General features: G+C 54.5%; 8 protein-coding genes across 8 annotated transcripts; 4 read left to right on the forward strand and 4 right to left on the reverse strand.

The window, feature by feature from the left end:
• Positions 1 to 1,068: 1,068 nt before the first annotated feature.
• PG998_001700 (uncharacterized protein) lies at positions 1,069 to 2,024 on the forward strand (the record flags this gene model as incomplete). The annotated part of the gene is made up of 3 exons (XM_066868518.1): positions 1,069 to 1,647; positions 1,734 to 1,859; positions 1,923 to 2,024. The coding sequence occupies 3 exons, from the start codon at positions 1,069 to 1,071 to the stop codon at positions 2,022 to 2,024; spliced, it is 807 nt and encodes a 268-aa protein (XP_066736933.1).
• A 982-nt stretch (positions 2,025 to 3,006) lies between these two features.
• PG998_001701 (DNA primase small subunit) lies at positions 3,007 to 4,737 on the forward strand (the record flags this gene model as incomplete). The annotated part of the gene is made up of 5 exons (XM_066868519.1): positions 3,007 to 3,127; positions 3,156 to 3,240; positions 3,313 to 3,960; positions 4,042 to 4,540; positions 4,594 to 4,737. 5 exons carry the CDS (start codon positions 3,007 to 3,009, stop codon positions 4,735 to 4,737), a joined length of 1,497 nt encoding a protein of 498 aa, XP_066736934.1.
• A 615-nt stretch (positions 4,738 to 5,352) lies between these two features.
• On the reverse strand, positions 5,353 to 7,209 carry PG998_001702 (uncharacterized protein; the record flags this gene model as incomplete). The annotated part of the gene is made up of 2 exons (XM_066868520.1): positions 5,353 to 7,034; positions 7,104 to 7,209. 2 exons carry the CDS (start codon positions 7,207 to 7,209, stop codon positions 5,353 to 5,355), a joined length of 1,788 nt encoding a protein of 595 aa, XP_066736935.1.
• Positions 7,210 to 7,728: 519 nt separating this feature from the next.
• On the reverse strand, positions 7,729 to 8,193 carry PG998_001703 (uncharacterized protein; the record flags this gene model as incomplete). Its single annotated transcript, XM_066868521.1, has 1 exon — positions 7,729 to 8,193. One exon carries the CDS (start codon positions 8,191 to 8,193, stop codon positions 7,729 to 7,731), a length of 465 nt encoding a protein of 154 aa, XP_066736936.1.
• Positions 8,194 to 8,740: 547 nt separating this feature from the next.
• Positions 8,741 to 9,567, reverse strand: PG998_001704 (uncharacterized protein; the record flags this gene model as incomplete). The annotated part of the gene is made up of 3 exons (XM_066868522.1): positions 8,741 to 9,179; positions 9,222 to 9,440; positions 9,500 to 9,567. 3 exons carry the CDS (start codon positions 9,565 to 9,567, stop codon positions 8,741 to 8,743), a joined length of 726 nt encoding a protein of 241 aa, XP_066736937.1.
• Positions 9,568 to 11,276: 1,709 nt separating this feature from the next.
• On the forward strand, positions 11,277 to 12,305 carry PG998_001705 (uncharacterized protein; the record flags this gene model as incomplete). The annotated part of the gene is made up of 1 exon (XM_066868523.1): positions 11,277 to 12,305. The coding sequence occupies one exon, from the start codon at positions 11,277 to 11,279 to the stop codon at positions 12,303 to 12,305; it is 1,029 nt and encodes a 342-aa protein (XP_066736938.1).
• Positions 12,306 to 12,905: 600 nt separating this feature from the next.
• On the forward strand, positions 12,906 to 13,944 carry PG998_001706 (uncharacterized protein; the record flags this gene model as incomplete). The annotated part of the gene is made up of 2 exons (XM_066868524.1): positions 12,906 to 12,975; positions 13,079 to 13,944. 2 exons carry the CDS (start codon positions 12,906 to 12,908, stop codon positions 13,942 to 13,944), a joined length of 936 nt encoding a protein of 311 aa, XP_066736939.1.
• Positions 13,945 to 14,196: 252 nt separating this feature from the next.
• On the reverse strand, positions 14,197 to 16,849 carry PG998_001707 (homocitrate synthase; the record flags this gene model as incomplete). Its single annotated transcript, XM_066868525.1, has 12 exons — positions 14,197 to 14,519; positions 14,583 to 14,685; positions 14,751 to 14,791; positions 15,142 to 15,191; positions 15,246 to 15,283; positions 15,344 to 15,397; positions 15,678 to 15,718; positions 15,819 to 16,014; positions 16,089 to 16,414; positions 16,525 to 16,600; positions 16,686 to 16,711; positions 16,789 to 16,849. 12 exons carry the CDS (start codon positions 16,847 to 16,849, stop codon positions 14,197 to 14,199), a joined length of 1,335 nt encoding a protein of 444 aa, XP_066736940.1.
• Positions 16,850 to 18,664: the final 1,815 nt, after the last annotated feature.

Here is an 18,664-nt window from a genome sequence, read left to right on the forward strand (position 1 = left end):
GGTTTGGGTTGTCGAGAAGCGGTGGCTGTCGTTGCTTTGTGTAAAGTCATAGGATGCGGACATCAGTGAATGACCGAACCTCACGGTGTGTTCACACAAAGACAAAGTTGCCTAGGCTTTCTGCTGTTGGCTTTTGGCTAATGTATTCATGTTCTCCTTGAACGAAAGCAAAGTAGTACCTGGTCTCTCCCAGGCACCTACCAAAATCACGAATGCAATTTGTTTGCGTCGTGTTTTGCCAGGATAGAAGATGTGATTCAACGTCGAGGACTGGCAATAGACAAAACCAACCAATACAACACGCACCCAGGTGCTCCCAGATGGATGTGCAAGCATACGTATGCCTACGGCGACCCAACGGGTCGCCAGTACGACGAAGCCTGATAGAAGGGCGACACCGTATAGGAAGTGTTCCTACACAGATCTATATACGCCGCCTTCGAAGGCAGCCTTGGCATGTATGGAGCCCAGCTACCTCGGATTGTCCTCACCTAAGGTGGATGGACGGTGGTCTATGGCCAACGGACATACGTGATAAGGCTGTGCCGTCGCACATTGAGTATTTGAGCATTGCCAAGACAATACGGACCCCCTGGTTCCTCCTGGTCCCCCCCGGTCCACACCCCGCCAAATAGATGACGGATGACGTCCACGCTGCCGGCAATGGACCTGTTCTTCTGTTCCAACGCCTTCCTTTCTCGGCTTCACCTCGATAAATCCGCCAGTCAAAAAGAGTCGGCATGTGCATCCGCTTTGGGCAAGTGGAAAGAGGTGCGTGGTGGGAGATGCGGCAGTTGGCATCACCCCTGGTCCAGAGTCGCATTGTGCTTCGTTGTTTCTCCTGGTCACCATGCCATCCATGGTCCTATCAATTTCCCGCCATCCACACGCCGAAACACCCCCATCTCCATTGGGACGCTTTTGGGTGGTGGTGGAAGGCCAATCTATTCTATATAATGCAGTCCATCATCCGCTCTCCGTTCCTTCTTTGCCTTTGACTGACATCTTTTCCCGCTTCTCTTCCCAGTAGCAACATCATCATTGTCATCGACGCCAGCTGTTGATACGATGCGCCGTGTTTCTTTGTTCGCCTCGGCGCTGCCGCTCGCCGGCCTGGCCGCGGCGTACCCCAGGGTCGACGGTCCTGCCCCGCAGGCGGCCGCCGTGCAATTCGCGAGCCGGGCCGCCACCGGCAAGACCGTTATCCCCAAGGACTCGTTCAACTCGTTCGACACGCACTGGAGCTACAACTACCCGTGGGGGACGGACCACAACGGCGGGGCGCGCATGAACAAGCAAAAGGTGTCGACGGCCAACGACGTGCTGACCCTGACCGCCTCGCCCGCCACCGGCGAGCCGCCCGCCACCAACGGCGGACAGCAGTATCCGGTGCATTACCTGTCGGGCACCGTCTTTGCCAAGCAGCAGTTCACCGTGAAGCCCGGTGGTGGGTACGACTTCGAGGCCGACTTCAAGGCGCCCGTGGCCAAGGGCACCTGGCCCGCCTTCTGGCTTACCGCCGTCAAGGGCTGGCCGCCAGAGATCGACATCGCCGAGTGGAAGGGCTCCGGCAAGATCTCCTTCAACACCTTCAACACGAGCAGCCAAGTTGCCGCCCACGACGTCACCTACCCCAGCCCCGAGAACGTGAGTCTTGAGAAACGGCCCAACGCACACCCACTCCATTCGCGGCTGGACCGAATTGCTGACTACCATATTCTTCTTCTCTCAAGTGGCACACCATCCGTGCTCAGATCCGAACCGCCTCCGCGACGGACGTCTGGGTCAAGTTCTTTATGGACGGTGGCGAGATCACCACTCAGTATGGCAAGAACTACGTCAACAGCGCATTTTATCTTGTGAGTCGCCCCAGTAACACTGCAGCATTTGATCTTCTCCCACCTCCTAACACTTGTTTTTAGATTGTTGACCTGCAAATGGAAGGCTCATCAGGCAGCCCAGGTCCCAGCGCTGGGACGACGTTCCAGATTCGCAATGTCCAGGTCACCGACTACAACCCTTGAGCAAGGGCTGTCATTGGAGCCGGGAACGAGCGAGATAGATATTATTGTACATGATGTTGACATGGCGCTTGTGGACGAATTTCATTGAATCCGGCAGAGTCCAGGGTAGAGGCCTCCATTCGTGCCCATGCCGCACAAGAAGAAGAAAACGTGTCAATATAACGGCAAGAATTGAAATTGAGCAAATAAGTAACCTCTTGCGGCAAAGCAAAGTTGCGCCGATCGGCGGCCGGCGACTCAGGGATCTGATTCGTCCTTGAGACGCTTCCGGATGGCCGAGATAGCGTCTTGTAGTTTGGCCTCGTCGGTCGTCTGCAGCAGCCGAGAGGAGAGCTCGATGGTCTTGTCCCTCGACTTCAAGCCCCGGACGATGCGGAGATGCATCTTCGGAATCTGGAGTGCCTGTGAAGGTAGGTGAGCCGGGATTCCAATGCGCGTAGGACGAGAGCCACACAAGATGCAAATGAAGAGGATGGGTGCTCACATGGCTCAAAACTTGCACAACGGCTTTGTTGGACTCGCCATTGCGAGGGGCCGCCGCGACGCACAGCTCAACCGCGGCGTCAGACACGGCCAGGATACCTTCGCGAACCTTGTCCGCGCCGGGCTTGACGTGACATCTAATGTGCAACGAAGAAGGGGCGTTGCTTTTTTCCCCTGACGAGCGAGAGAGCAGGGAGGGGTGTGCGGGTTGCCATTGGCCTTCTCGGTTGGCGCAAGTTGTGCAGTCTTCATTCAGTGCAGTGCAAGTATGTGAGTGGTGAAATATGGGACCGGGGGTACGTACGGGTACGGGCACGGGTACGTGTGTAAATGTACCTCAGAACTCAGAAGGAGTGCCGAGTGCGAGTGCCCGTCAATTTACGCGAGACGCGTCTCTTCAAGCTCCGGCGGGCGCGTCTCAATTTCCTGTACAACGCACCCCCACCATCATCACCATCCCCCGAGCTCACGACCAGATCGAGTCCTAGACACCGACACCATGGCCGACGAACCCATGCAGGATGGCGACAGCCAGCTCTCCAACGACGACATCACCATGGCCGGGCCCGAAGCCGTGACGAGCACATCAAACGGCGCCGGCGGCCAGGGAGAAGAAGGAGGTCAAACTCGAGGATCTGTTTGATGAAGAGTCGGACGACGACGAGTTCCCCAGCTCTCGGCCACAGCACACCCAACCGTCAAGTTCGCCCGACGCCGCGCCGTCGTCCCCATTGTACGCACCCACGCAGTCCCGCCGCTCGCCTCCTGAACCTTCCTAGCAATGCTGACATGATGCCGAAAACAGAGATGCCGGGCGAATATCACTGAAAGCCTCCGACCCCGAAATTCTCCGCTCCTTCTACCAGCGCCTCTTCCCCTGGCGGCACCTCTTCCAATGGCTGAACCACAGCCCGACGCCCACCAACGACTTCGCCCACCGCGAGTTCGCCCTGACGCTGCAGAACGACGTGTGGCGCCGTTACATGTCGTACCCGACGTCGGACCTGATGCGCAAGGAGATGCTCAACCTTCTGCCCTCGCGTATCGAGATCGGCCCCGTCTACACGACCAACCCGCGCGACCGCAAGACAATTCGCAACGCGAGCGCCTTCAAGCCCATCGCCAAGGAGCTGTGCTTCGATATCGATCTGACAGACTACGACGAGATCCGTACCTGCTGCGACAAGGCCAACATCTGCCAAAAATGCTGGCGCTTCATGGTCATGGCCTCCAAAGTTGTTGATGCCGCCCTGCGTGAGGACTTTGGCTTCAAGCACATCATGTGGGTGTACTCCGGACGACGTGGTATACACGCCTGGGTGTGCGATAAGAAAGTTCGAACCATGGACGACCAGAAGCGAAGGGCGGTGGCAAACTACCTGGAGGTGATCAAGGGCGGCTCGCAGGGTGGCAAGAAGGTGAATCTGAGGAGGCCGCTGCACCCTCATATCAGGTAAGCAAAGCCCACTGTTCATCACCCATTCTTGATAGTAATCAATCGTTTACTGGACTAACACCCGTACGCACAAAATAGCCGTTCACTAGACATCTTGGCCCCCTATTTCCAGACCGATGTTCTGGCAACCCAGGACCCCTGGCTCGACGCGGACCGCGCGGCGCACCTGCTGACGCTGCTGCCGGACCGGCCCCTGACGACGGCGCTGCAGAACAAATGGGACGCCTCGCCGGGGCGGTCGTCGGCGTCCAAGTGGGCCGACATCGACGCCGTGGCCAAGTCGGGCGCCTCCAAGTCGCTCGACGCGCGCCAGCTGCTCGAGGCCAAGCAAGACATCGTGCTCGAGTACACATACCCGCGTCTGGATATCGAGGTTTCCAAGAAGCTTAACCATCTGCTCAAGAGCCCCTTCGTCATCCACCCGGGCACGGGGCGTGTCTGCGTCCCCATCGATCCCCGCCGCCTCGACGACTTCGACCCCCTCGCCGTGCCCACGGTCCAGGAGCTCCTGGCCGAGATCGACGAGTGGAAAGGGGAGGGCGGCAGCGACGATGGTGCAGCTGTCAAGGAGGAGGGGGTGCGGACATCAAAAAAGAAAACAAAAACGACGGCAGCATCCCGGCCGCCAAGAGGACAAACATCCAGGATTGGGAGAAGACAAGCTTGAAGCCCTATGTTGAGTATTTCAGGACTTTTGTCTTGACACTTATGAAGGACGAGCGGGATACTAGAGTCAAGCGGGAAAGGGAAGACGCCGGTGGAATGGACTTCTAGACGGAGGAATGGGAACGATTCACGAAACTACTTAATGGCACAATCAAAACTACAGAGTCCTCGTGAAATGTGGCTGTCTAAATCGGTCCATCGTTGACTGGGAGTAATGAAGCGATGGTCAAAAATCATGTGACAACAGTAAACATACCAACGGCAGTCAATATAGCACTGAGAACATAGGTGTCCTGTAAACTTTATTATCAAGTATCATTTTTTGCCATATCCGAGACTGATTGAAAGTACTCATACACTCATACAGCTAGCTATGAACCGTAACGAAAAACGACATCTCGTGAGTGAGACCTCTCTGTGGGTTGGGGGGCTCAAGGTGAAAAGCAACGTTGTCCATGCTTCTTTTCTTCCGGTCAAAATAACGCCTCGCGTACATGCGCGTCAGATGCGCAATGGGTATGTCGCCCAATCTATCGTACACATAGTCCATGTTTGCCACTGTCTTTCGGTATTGTCCATCGTTTCCGACGGGAAACCGATCAGATGTAAGATACCCACTAGTAAATATGAACACGATCGCTGGCAAACTAATGCTTCAGCTGCTTTTACAAGTCGCTGCCTGCTAACTCCGCTACAAGGCGGAAAGTCTCAAGTAGGGTCTGATCAGTAGAGGTTTTGCAGATCGGGACCTCCGAACCCGCCGGGTCCAGCTCCCGTAGGTCGACCCTGTGAAGGACCAGTAGGTGCCCAACTTGGCGGTTGGTTACCTGAGCTATACGGAGCAAACGGAGCTTGGGGCTGGAATCCAGATTGGCCGCCCTGCGGAAGGGTAGGGAATTGGTCGTCATACGAGACAGCCGTACCTTGGCCGTATCCTCCGCCGGTGAAGTCGCGGCCACCAAGGTCATCGAGTGACCGGTAGTTGTGACCGCCACCCCTGCCTCCACGACCACCTCCACGGTGACCACCGCCTCGAGGCCCATTACGAGGACCCCGATTCGGCGTGCCGCTTCTGGCGCCGCCTCGGAACCCTCCACGGCCTCGACCGCCGTAGCCTCCCGGGTGGAAATTGCGGTCTCCATGCGAGTTACCCCCATGATGTCCGTCTGTCTCACTATGTTTTCGCTTGTTAGACGATTTGTTTCCAAATGAGTTCTCGTAGTCATTCTCGTTCGCGTCTTCCGGCTCAATTCGCAGAAGAACCTTCTCGCCCACCGTCGTCTCAAACTCGAAGGCTTTGTCTGGTGAGACGGGTTGCCAATTCTGGATTTTGCCAGCGTCCATCGGACGCGCGCCTTTGCGCAGGGCGAGGACAACCAGTGGGCTAGGGTTGTCGGTGTGGTACTTGGCTGTTGGCGGCACAGGTGCGACCGAGGCTGCCCAAATACTATTTTCAAAGCATGCCGTGCCTGTTACCTTCCACTTCATCTTGGTGCCCATACCACCCACTTTCTCCAAGACGCTCTCCGGGCACGGGCGAGGACAGATCATGATGTTGTTAGCATGGAATTTGAGCTCGGTGTGCGAGAGCTTGGGCAGGTGAACGAGCTTAAGCAGCCGCTTGGAGTCCGACTTGCCAATCATATAACTAGTGAAAAAGACAGTCTTCTTTACCATCAGACGCTCATGCCGCTTGGCCCCAGGCTTGGGACCTGGCTGGTCAAGCATGGCATTGTGGGTGTTTATCAGGTGCTGAATTTCGGCAACCTCGACAACGGGGTCTAGATTGGTAGAGATGTCGGCGACCTGGATGATTTCGGCGTGGATGGGGCCACGCGTTTTCTGGCTGTTGTATCCTTCTTGGCGCCTATTGAAATCGGCCATGAAATCGCGGAAGCCCTGGACATGCTTCACACGGTCTTCGTATATGCGGATCTCTTCGGCGTTCTTGTAGGTTTCCATGAGCGACTCGAGGAATATCTGCTTGAACTTCATGGTGCTAGAGAAGCGCTCGTTGTTCGGTCCGATGGCGGGCTTCAAACCTGCTATGTCGAAGTCCAATCCCTTGCTCGCAAGGATGCGCTTCATCAGTTCCGAGAAGCCACGCTCAGACCTTCCGGTCAGCATGACGCTCAATGCGTCGTCCTGTTTCTCACTTAGGTGCACCAGCTCGACAATCTTCTCGTTCCACCACCCTTTCCATCCACGTTTTTCTTCGCGCTCAACGCCTTCGCCCGTGGCCGCCAGGATACGCGAGTCGTGCCACCAGCCGCCGTTGATGAAGATGTCGGGAGAGCCCAGAGCGCCAGTGGTTCGGCCATTCCATAGTTTCTGGTTCGGTAGGGGTGTCTTGAACAAGGTGTTGTCAAAGTCGTAGACATGGATGGCCTTGATCTGCTCGACGGCTGGAGGCAAGAGGCAGGGGGTTAGCTGGCGCGCGACAGGCTATCGGCATTCGCTGCGATTCCACTTACGAGGCAACTTCTTATCCAGAATAGACCATCTGCTCAAGGCAGTGACAGTATGTGTGTTGGTGGCAGGGCCATTCTGGGTGCCGTTGGGGTGTCTTGACGCCGCCATAATGCGGCGCTGGGAAAGATGACGCGCGAACGAATGTCGGTAGCTACACGCATGCATTCAACTACATGGACATGGTGAAGATTTCCGGTTGAAGGGGTGTTGGGACGGAGGCGGCAGCGGTTTGTTGGATGGGGTATTTATTTTATTGGCTTGCTCTGCTGAAGACGAGTCGCGCGGGTCGAGCTCGACCCCTTCACCTTCACTTTTCGACAGGCATTGGAGGTGGGAGGTTAGTCGATCGGAAAGTTGCAGGAGCATCATCATTTATGGTCCGAGCTCCTTCCACTGGAAATTCCATGGTAGGCCCCCCCCTTCCAGTGGCATCCCCTCTACACGCCTAATGCTTAGTACTGCTTCCCACTGCTGCGTATTTCTGAGACGCAGACGGCCATCAGTTGACGCCGTAGATAGCGCAGATAGAGTCTGTGTTTCCCCCGTCCGTCGAGTTGAATCCATCACCGTAAGTGTACGTGCATACATCAATCTGTTTCCGTGTGGGCAGGCAGCTCCTCTGCTTCACTAGTACCCCGCCAGCACACACAACACGCTCGTCGCAAACCACAAAAACATCAACCGCTCGAGCACCTGCAGCAGGTCTTCCGTCTGCTTCTGCGCGTCGTTGTAGCTGCCCATCTTGGGCAGCGGCACCCGCTTGCTGCCGCCCCAGTAGTCCTTCATGTACTGCTGCGCGAGGAAGAGGCAGCCCGCCATGAAGGGCGACGCCAGCGTGCGCACCAGGAAGCCCATCGACCGGCCCCGGAAGGCCAGCAGCACCGACGCCACCAGCGACAACGCCAGCGCGACGACGCCCGCGGCCTGCGTCGTCCGCGTTTTCTTCAGCTGCCGCTCGGCCTCGTTCGAGTACTTGGCCATCTTTTGCGCCGTCTCCTCGTACTTCTGCAGGTTCTGGATGGCGTTGTAGGACTGCTGTCCGCCGTAGCCGGCCAGGGCGGCTTGCGCGATGTGGAGGACTTGTAGGAGCATGTTTGTGCGTCTCTGGCAGAATTGGATGGTTTTCTTGAGTGGTGGTCTTGTCGATATTGTATCAGAGGAACATGGAAGTTTAGAGATTCTCAATACTGTGAGTATGGTCGGCCGTTGACCAGTCACAGCAATGTGAGCTGAATCTTTGCTCCTTATAGATAGTCTGCTTTGCTGTCCATCACGATGACGTATTGCAGCTCAGTCCCTTGCCAAGCTTACCTCTTTAGTTCGACCGTGACGCACTGAGATCGGAATACATTGCAAAAGCGCGGGAACTCTCCTCGTATTCGAATGTGAAAAGCGCCAGGTTTTTCTAGTTCGTTTCGCAAACATGCTTCGCATGCCAAAGCCCCCAATGCCATCTGGCCGTCAATGGTGCAGCGAACTGTGGCTTGCGTTAAAAATGCACATGCGACCTAACTCTATTCCTCCCAAACATTCAGGGGTAGACGCCCACATCCCGATCGTCAAGGGGGTAAAGTATCTGACACGATGGGTTCTCGGACCAAAACATAACATAACAACATGACAATCTTCAGGCAGCCGCTTACTCATCGTAGTTGGCACTTCTCAAGGGCCAGCAGCCCATCTGGATCAATGCCTCGCCCAGACTTCCCTCGCCTCCCCAGTACTCTCGCACAAAGGCGACCATGAGGTCCTGGCCGTTGAGCAAGACGCCGCTGGTCCAGACCTTGCCGTCGCGCACCCACCGCTTCTCGACCCAGTTCGTCTCGGGGGCCGTCTGGCGCAGCATGGGGATCATCTGCTGCGGCGCCGTGCACGTGAGGCCCTTCAGGATGCCGGCCTGGAGCGGTTGCATCATGCCGCCGCAGATGGTCAAGAAGGCAGCGCAGTCCTCGTAGCTCTTGCGAATGAAAGCCAGCTCGGCCTCGTTGGGCTTGTAGTCTTGCTGGAGGACCGCCCCCATCAGGACAATGTCCAGAGGTGGGCAAGTCGCGAAAGAGTCCTTTTCCCCCAGTGGGGACCTTGGTTAGCCAAGCGACTTACGTGTCGAAGTAGGTACACACGGAAAGCGCGATGTTGAAGTACATACCGTTGGTACGATGGACATGCCGCTGGTCAAACGGTTGGTGCCTTGGCCACTCTCGGACACCCAGTGGAATCCAATATCAAGACCTTTAGCTCTGACATCAGCTGGCACGAACTCGTCCGGGATGCTCTCTAGGAGGTCCTTGTTCATGCCGTGGATCAGGTCGATGGGAGCAACGTCGAGGACCTCAGTCATGCTACAAACACTGCGTAAGTCTAGATCTTGATTTGCTTCCCGGACTGGGGCAGCACAAACCCGCTCATCAACAAAACGCCGATCTCAATGCGACGGTTGGGGTTAGAGAGGTCGATCGAGGAAGGCATCGTGTAGAGGGGGTTCCTGTGTAGAAAGGTTGTGTGGATGCGCAGGTGTTGAAGTGTAGTAGTGTGCTTGGAATTGACAGCCGGTGTCGCTGTTGGATATCAATGCTCATGGAAACACTCTGGGCTGACTCTGGAAGAAGGCAAGCCATATTTATGTATCATGAGAACCCATGCACGCGAAATGCCAGCGCGCACATGCCGATGTGGTTGGTCGTGGAACTCCGGGCGCCACCGGAGTTATACAAGCAATGTTCCAACCAAAATATCGTATCGCCGCATTGCAACGGAAATATTTAACAAAACATATCGCATTGGCCGTGAGGTTTTTCGCATATGACATGTTGTATGTAAAGCGGCGAAACCCCCTTTAATAGTAAAGAAGCCGGAGCCGGCGACCAACCTATTCCCGGTAAAAATTGTGTGCCCGGGTCATCGGCCGGGTCACGTCAATCATGCGCTGTTTTCACTTATAACGTGGCTTCTGAATGCCGTTTAACAGTTCCTGGGGGATTCCCCCCCAGGTAATCTAGCAGTATTTGGCTATAAATCGCTCCATGGATCCCAGCTAGGCCATCGCGTGGGAACTATGTTATCACCAACTCGAACACGAGCAATTGTGAACTGGGATGTATCAGCGACGAGCCTCCGGACTCTACATGACACTGCTACCCTTGCCACGAGGCTGGATATAGCAGCATGGTATTGCCTGTGGATGAGGTCCAGCAACCCTAACCCTGTTCAGTATCTGTCAAGGCAAATACCCCGTTCATTTCGAGAACATTCGCTCCGCGGTTCTTCTACCTGTAGTCTCGGCGTTGTTCGATCACCCAACGAGACCTCACTCAAGATAATCGGCTGTCAGGTGTCTAGTACCGGCAGGATTTGTTGACCTAGTGTGTGTCACTCAACAGTGCAACTGCCATGAGGCCTCCGAATGTCTCGCTCCCTGTCATGGAAGGAATATTCCTGACGTAAACTATGAGGTTCTTGTGGTGGGCTCACACCACTCATGACTAGCCCTCTCCCTTTCTTCTTCGTGAAATTCGGCATGTCAAAATAGTATGCGATGTTGAGGTCTACATGGTTTCGCAACATGGTCCCTCTCGATAATCTTTACATCCTACCTAGCATGACGAAGCTCGATCAGAATAAGCATCATCGCCCGTCATCTTGAAACATTGGAGTTGTTCGACGATGGCATACTTGTTGTCCCTCTAAGCTTCCGTCACTGACAAAAGTCCGAGACAATCTGTGTGTAAGACATCGACGCAACAGCCGCTCTCGCTGACCGGGATGCCGGAACTCATTATCTTGAGTAAAACGGGCTATGTGGGAGTTTTGTTTTCAACTTCCGATCCATCGACAAAGCCTCCCTCTTCGTTCCTACCGCGAATAGACTCGATTGGGATATGCTTTGTCGTTGGCCATGCCAATCAGTTGAAATACAGTGAACCATATGGAGGATTAGATCCGGTAAGGGTGTGTCCGTATGCCGATATCGTGACCGGCTAGTTATTTAAACAGGCAACAGTCCATCGTCATTCACTGTTAAGTCTGGTTCATCACTTGAATTAAACACCAAGCCTTGCCATCTGATCGCTTCCAGCTCCAATATATTCGTACAACTTGGGTTCTCTTGCCATAAACGAACTGTTCCCTTCATTCTCTTACAAACGGTACCTTGAACAAAACTCTGTCGGTCTATCACGATGGTGTGCCAGAAAACCCTCATCTTGGCGCTTGTCGGAGCCGGAGCCGCTGCCCGGGTCCAGCCACATGCAAGGGGTTTCAACAGCAATGGTGGGGCTGGCAGAGCGGCCGGGGGCTGGAATGGTGGCAACTCCCAGGGCGGAGGAGGCGTGAGTGGATGGGGCGGTGGTGACGACAACTTTGGTAGCAGCAGCGGCGGCGGCCCCCACGATTGGAACACGGGCAATAGCCGCGGCAACTCGCGTGGCGGCGACTCTTCCCACGGCGGGTCCCAGGGCGGTGGCTATAACCAGGGCGACCACACCTCCACCACCGCCGCCTCCACCACTACCACTGCAGCTGCCCGCTACGGTGGCTTCTACCACGGCGGCCACGGCGACCACGCCTCCACCACTACAGCTGCCCACGGCTGGTCTTACGGCGGCGACGACTTCAACCACGGCAACGGCCGTCACCACGAAGCGGATTATGCCACGTCTGCCACCACCACCTGCACGTACGGGGAAACGACTACGTCTGCGTACTCCACCCAGTCTCCTACGTCCACGTACTCGGAAGGTGGTGCTCCTACTTATACCGTCGTGGAGACCACGGCCACCTACGCCGGCGAGAGCGCTCTATCGACGTTCTCGGAGGGCGGCGCACCGACATTCTCGGAGGGCGGCGCACCGTCGTTCACCGCGACCAACACAGCTACGTACACCGGCGAGAGCGCCCTGCCCACGTTCTCTGAGGGCGGCGCGCCCACTTCGGCAGGAGGCTATACCTCACCTTCGGGCTTTGCAACGTCGGGATACAGCACCGGGAGTGGATTTGGGACTTCCACGGGATATGGCGGCTCGACCGGATACGGGTCTGCCACTGGGTACGGCACTTCAACCGGGTACGGCATTTCAACCGGGTACGGCACCTCAGCCGGGTACGGCACTTCTACGGGTTATGGGACAGTCACGGGTTACCAGACATCGGCAGCATCATCTGACGCGCCTCTGTTCACCACGCTAGCAACCAGCTTTGTGGCACGCTAGGCCATGAATTGCCCACAAGGGCCAATATAGGGTGAGGGACAGTATGTAGGATCGGATGGCGGCTGGGCGACAAGATCTGGTGGGAAGATGTGGACTCTATCTTGAGAAATGGCCGTGGAAGGTTTGGTGGATGCGATGTGTTATATGTCTGTTATAATGCTTGTTTTACTCGAGACTGGGTTCAATTTACATGCTTGATGTGTGCGATACCAAAAACCGCTTAAGTGGTATTGACTGATGCAGATCAGACCGCGATAGGTACTTCTGATGACCAAAATACTCGGGGGAGATACTACCAACAGGAGACCCTGAAGCAACGGGGCGTTTCTACCCGGAAGCTTACCGAGATGCGAAAAGGATGCTCCGTGCCGGAGAGATTCATATGAGTTTCGGATCCTTCATACATCCGCGGGCCCGATGAGCCTTTCACATAAGATGAGCTGAACCACGTCTGTTCTAACCGCCGGATGTTTACATCGAGAGTATCAAAGTCAAACTTACACACATGTACATACAAAACCCCCCAAGACAAAACCTGCAGCAGCAGTTGTCTCATTCCACAAAAGGTTGTTGTGGCTGGACGCCCTACGAATAACAACCATGTCTGACATCAAGTTTGACAAGTCAACAATACCAGACCTGAGCGGTCGGGTGGTGCTCATCACTGGGGGTACGTGCTAAGGTGGGATTATACACATCTTTGCCGTTAAAGAATCATTCGGTTCGCGCCTGGCTACACTAAAGTAGCAACATGATTCTAACATCAAGCTAAGGCACCGGCGGCATTGGCGCCGAGATCACAATCGAGCTCGCCAAAAGGAACCCAGCCCGCCTCCTCTTCACCGGTCGAAACGCCAAGGCCGCCGAGACGACCCTCGGGCGCATACGGAGCGCCGCGCCCGCTGCAGAAAAAGCAGTGAGCTTCGTCCCCTGTGACCTGGCGAGTCTCGAGTCCGTCCGGGTCGCGGCTGACGCGATCTTGGCCCAGTGCGGCGATGACCGCCTGGACATGTTCTTGGCCAACGCGGGCATCATGGCCAAGCCCGCGGGGCTCTCGCCCGACGGCTACGAGGTGCACTTCGCCACGAACCACCTGGGCCACGCCCTATTGACGCAGAAGATACTGCCGCTGCTGGAGCGGACGGCCGACCTCCCCGGCGGCGACACAGACCCCCCGCGCGTCATCTACACAACCAGCGTGGGCTGGAAGGGTGGGAACCTCGACTTCGCAGGCGGTCTGCGGACCACGCAGGAGTCCGCTTTGCTGGGTCGCTGGGTGCGTTACTGCAACAGCAAGTTAGCCAACATGCTCTATGCCCGCGAGCTGGGGCGGCACCACCCAAAGCTGCTTTGCTTCAGTATCCATCCTGGAGTCGTGTCCACGGGCCTGGTGGCAGACCTCAAGCTCAGCGATCGCCTCTTCATCCAGATGACGAACTTCGGCAACATTGTTACGCCGGAGCAGGGTGCTTTCAACCACCTGTGGGCTGTCAGTGCTCCTTACGAGTCTATTGAGCAGGGTGGCTTTTATGAGCCAGTTGGTGTGCTGTCTTCGGGGAAAGGGGTTAAGGCCAAAGACGAGAAGTATGCCACCCAACTCTGGGAATATACACAAAAGGAGCTGGGAAGGTTCATGTAAAAGTACAGATCAACGCTTATCGCGAGAACGAAAATTGCGTGAGGGCTTAAAGTGGGAACAGCAGCTGATCGCTTAGATTGCGTATTGCAGTGAGGCTTTGCTGTCGGATTGCATCAGTTGATCCCCTGATAAATCGCTAATATTTAAGAACACGCTGTTTTAGACCTGAAATGCATTTTGCCTTTTGATATGTACACATGCAACTTTTGTTGCATCTAATTCCTTGTTTTAACTCCGGTCCCTGACTGTAATCTACGCCTGGGTTTCCTGGGCCACAGTCTGGTCTAATGACTTCTGCTCAGGCTCAGCAGCAATCTCCTTCTCAGCCTTCTCGAACTTGGCCTTCTCCTCAGACGTCATGTTGGGAAGCAGTGGCTTCTCCTCATTTGAGGTGAGGTTCAGGTGGAAAGTACGGATGACAGAGTCGGCGTCGTCGATGGCAAGCGGCCTCACGTCGGCCATAGCCTTGACCTTCTGGGTGCAAAGCTTGACCTGGGCATCAGTCATAGTGAGACCAAGCTGCTCGACACGGCTCTTGATGGCATTCCAGCCAGTCAATCTCGACGCAAAGTGGACTGAATTTGAGACATCATGTCAGTACTGATTTCAATCGGCGGCTTAGATATTGTGGAACATACCATAGCGGGACAGACCGTAGTCTTCGGGCTTGAGAATCTCATATGTAGTCGGGTTGTTCAGAATAGCCTTGGCGTGGATACCAGCCTTGTGGGTGAAGGCACACTTTATGCAATGTTAGTGATCATCCAGGTATGATAGCCATCTAAGGCAAAGAGCAAGACACGTACGAAGCCAGTAATGGGGTTGTTGAACGGGATGTTGATTTGTACTGCAGTAGTCGTTAGCTTTTTACTCGAGCCCAAATTGATCACCGTGATAAAAGTGGGAGTTTGTAGGGGTCGACCTGGGGTATGCTGGGGTTCAACATCGTGGGTCCAAGGGCCGCCTGGGGATTCCACCCAGTCTCCATTGTATGAAGGTCATTGGAGCAGGAGGACCCAGCATAAGGCGTAGAACTGAATTCCCGCATCCTTGAGTCTCCTGTATTCAATACTTGAGAGCGAAAATTATAATTCACGCTCGCAAGTTCGAACAAGACGAAAAACAACCCATATCTGTCGCATTGAACCCCACATGCGCCGAAGCCGACTTGGAAAGCGGTGGAAAGGAGTGACATACCAGCATCGGCCACTAGGTTCTCGAGGTCCTTGAGCTTGTGAAGCTTATACCTGTAATTCGTTAGCAAAGTGAAGGATCAATGAAGACGACAAGCTATAACGTACTTGCTCATGACGTAATCGCGATCGGCAACCATCATTCTCTACATTGGAGTCGTCAGCATATTGAAAGTAAGCCACCTGCGTCCTGGAAGGGGACATACCGCCATCAGGCCACCAAGCGTGGTGATACCATTTCGCTCACCAATACCTGCAAACTAGGATCAGCAAAGCCAATCGCGAGGCGCTTGACGGCACGCAAAGGGGAACATACCCAAAACCGAGGTGTCAACTGGTTAATCGTTAATATAATAATCTCTCAAGGGTCAGAATGATAATGCGGCTTACCGTGTGTGGCACCAGCTTCAAGAGCGCAGTAAGCATTTGCCACGGCGCAACTTGTGTCGTCGTGCTGAAATAACCAACGAGTCAATAAATCTTGAGCCGTATATGGTAGGCACCCACCCAAAGCCAACAGCGCAATGAGTTGAAACTTACGAAATGAGTTTCGATATCGCAATTTACGACACCACGCAGAGCTGTAGAAATTGAACCGTATTAGTCAATGGTTCTCCCGCTTAGCTTATTTGGGATAAAGCAAGGGGCGAATGGTGGCGATGCTGGCGCGCGAAGACTTACTCCTAACAAGATCGTAGACCTGTCTGGGGGAGGCGCATCCAACGGTATCGGCAATACCAACGCGCGTAACTCCCACCTTGTCGACAGCGCTGTATACGGAGAGAAGATCGACGAGGTTGGATCGGAAAGAGTCCTCGCTGGAGAAGCGAATCTCAAGACCCTTGGACTTGACGAATTCAATGACCTCAATGGCAGTCTGTCATTTTTGTCAAAATTGTGCCCGATATCGGCCGAAAAGCCCCCGCTTCGTCAAAAGACCATTGCACTCACGTTGATGATGTAGGTCATGTCCTTGCCATGCGAGTGCTCGCGAAGATATGACGAGGTACCAATGACGACATCGAGACCGTCAACTCCAGTCTCGACAGCCATGCGAGCGTCGTCCATGTGGCAGCGGACATGAGTCAAGATCTTGGCCTTGAGGCCGAGCTTGCAGATGGTTTCGCAATCCTTTCGGGACTGCTCGGACGCGGCCGGGGAGGTGAGCTCGATGTAGTCGACGCCAAAGTCATCGAGGGCCTTGGCAATCTGAATCTTGGTCTCGGTGTCGAAGAAGGCATTGGCGAACTGCTCGCCCTCACGGAGGGTTGACTCGACTGTCGTTGGGCGACCCTGTTAGCAAGTATTTAACCCGGCCAACAGCCGTATAGTTGGTAGGCGCAGGAACGTTGCTAGGGAGGCCATCGTGTTGCCCGGGTTAACTCACTGATCTTGAACCTCGAGACGTTGCTCAGGAAATCGCCAACGGGCTGGTAGGGGCTGGAGCGCTGCGTACGCTGGGTCTATAAGGATTGCGATTAGAATACTGAATTAGCGGCCAAGAGACGCAGGCTTTCGCCCAGGTGGCCGATCAAGGTATAAACTTACAGCAATGCCAGTGAAGCCCGGGTGAGCTGAGACAGGCACATCAGTTAGCACGAAGTTTCTGCAGGCCCACGAGACGAGGGGCAGATCATAGGCAATGACGAACATGGATCATTGGAGGAATTGGAGCCGTTGGTGGCCGGAGCAGCGTCTGGAGTAGGACACATTGTGAATAGTGGGCTTCGTGATGGTGAGGATATATCAACAATGGTCAGTTGGTCGATGGTGAGGATCAATCTTTCAGTATGAATAATAAGGTATACCAATTTTTAATACTTTTTTTTTCCGCTGACTGCCTTTGGTGCCAATTGAGTCACCATAAGCGGCATGCGGAACGGAAGGGCCTGGGAAAAGATGTGGGTGGGGGTTTGTGGCTACTGGGCGAGCTGGATGTGGTAAAGGCGGGGTAGTGCATGGTGCCTTTACGTACTGTCACATTGGCTGTACGCCCTGGACCATGGCGGGATTCCCAATCCACAGTGACGTCCAGCAACGTAAACTGCCTAAGCCGGCAGTGATACATTACTCAGACCCCACTGCAAAATTCCATCTGAGCTGCTGTAGGTGCTGAAGGCCACAGGCTGCCGGGCTTGCAGCTTGCCAGGATACTGACTCAGATATATCGGAGGACTGATCGGAGGTGGTTCGGACCTCGTCCAAATATAAGGCTGCACAGTAAGCAGTAAGCAGCATATGTGACTGCCAACGGCGCCAATCATACGGTACACTATGGACTGCATTGCAAATAGCCTTGTTACAGTATGCTGTGCTCGCATAACGTAAGAATTTGATTACTCCGGTGAAAGCGGTCTCGGGTTACGAATCGACCCGTACGTCGCGTACTAAGAAAAAATATTTGTGGTGTCTACTACTAATCGGCTATACGTTCCAAGCAACTGGCTGGCACCTGGGTCACCCATCAACGTTGTATCAATTGCCAACAAGAAACATCATTGGTGGGTGGTCCAGTGTTCAAGTCAACACAAGTAAGAAATGACAATAAGGTGCTGCAAGCTGCGAAGCAACCCAGCGACAGAAGCTCGCCAGTGGATCGCGTCATTACCACAGCACTTCAGCGCTGTCATACTATGACGATTTGCTCATACCTATCATAACCGTTGCCTTGCTACCGATTACTAGGCTAGCTTAGCGACCGGATCGTCCACATCGACGCTATGTATAATGTCGGCCTAGCATAATTCGCCAGTGAACGAAACCCGGACTCACCGCTCAGGTTATGAGTTGCCAGTCTTGCTACGTCCCAGTTCATGTTCGATACCAACAGACAAGTAAAGATGGACGCGGTCACAGGCCCGAGCCGTTCAGCAAATTAGGCCAGTATCAAGAGCTCACGGAGGGCCCTGGCGGTTTTGTGTACCCTGGCGAAGAACCTTCGGATGATAAGTTTCTGTAGCAGGCCTGATGAGATCAGCTATCGAATAATTATGCAGCTTACCTCGAAAGCCAATCGCAAGGCCAGTACCCAACCATTCTTGCCCTCGAGCCTAACCCAGCGAGTAACCTTCACATCCCCCGGCATAACAATTGCTTTCAGCTGTCACAGAGACACAAGTCCTGTGGTTTTTGGTGTGACTTCCGATATCGCTTCATCTCGAGGTGTTTTTGACGGACGCTTTGGTCTTCGTTTGCGATACATAGAGAACATAAAACAACAAGGCTTCAAATGCAATGGTTATATATAGCATGCCGCCTAGTTACGTTCTAGTGACCATACCCCTTTCTAGGATTGGCAATCGTGTATAAGACAAAATGTTGACAAGCGGTTGAGATGCGATGTATATATGAAAGCTGGAACACCGGGATGATATGTGCCAGCGGTAATAGGTCAATATACCCTGCGCAGAGTGCCGTTACAGCACTACAACGACCAGCCAGGTATCCGACAGCCTAGATGCGATGCGTGCTAGGCCGCCGTCGTGCGACTACACAGGCGCATGCATGATTGCTCGGGTATGTTGTGT

The sequence above is a fragment of the Apiospora kogelbergensis genome (genome assembly GCF_038363985.1).
Source record: "Apiospora kogelbergensis strain CBS 113332 chromosome Unknown utg000001l_segment0_segment0, whole genome shotgun sequence".
Classification (NCBI taxonomy): domain Eukaryota; kingdom Fungi; phylum Ascomycota; class Sordariomycetes; order Amphisphaeriales; family Apiosporaceae; genus Apiospora; species Apiospora kogelbergensis.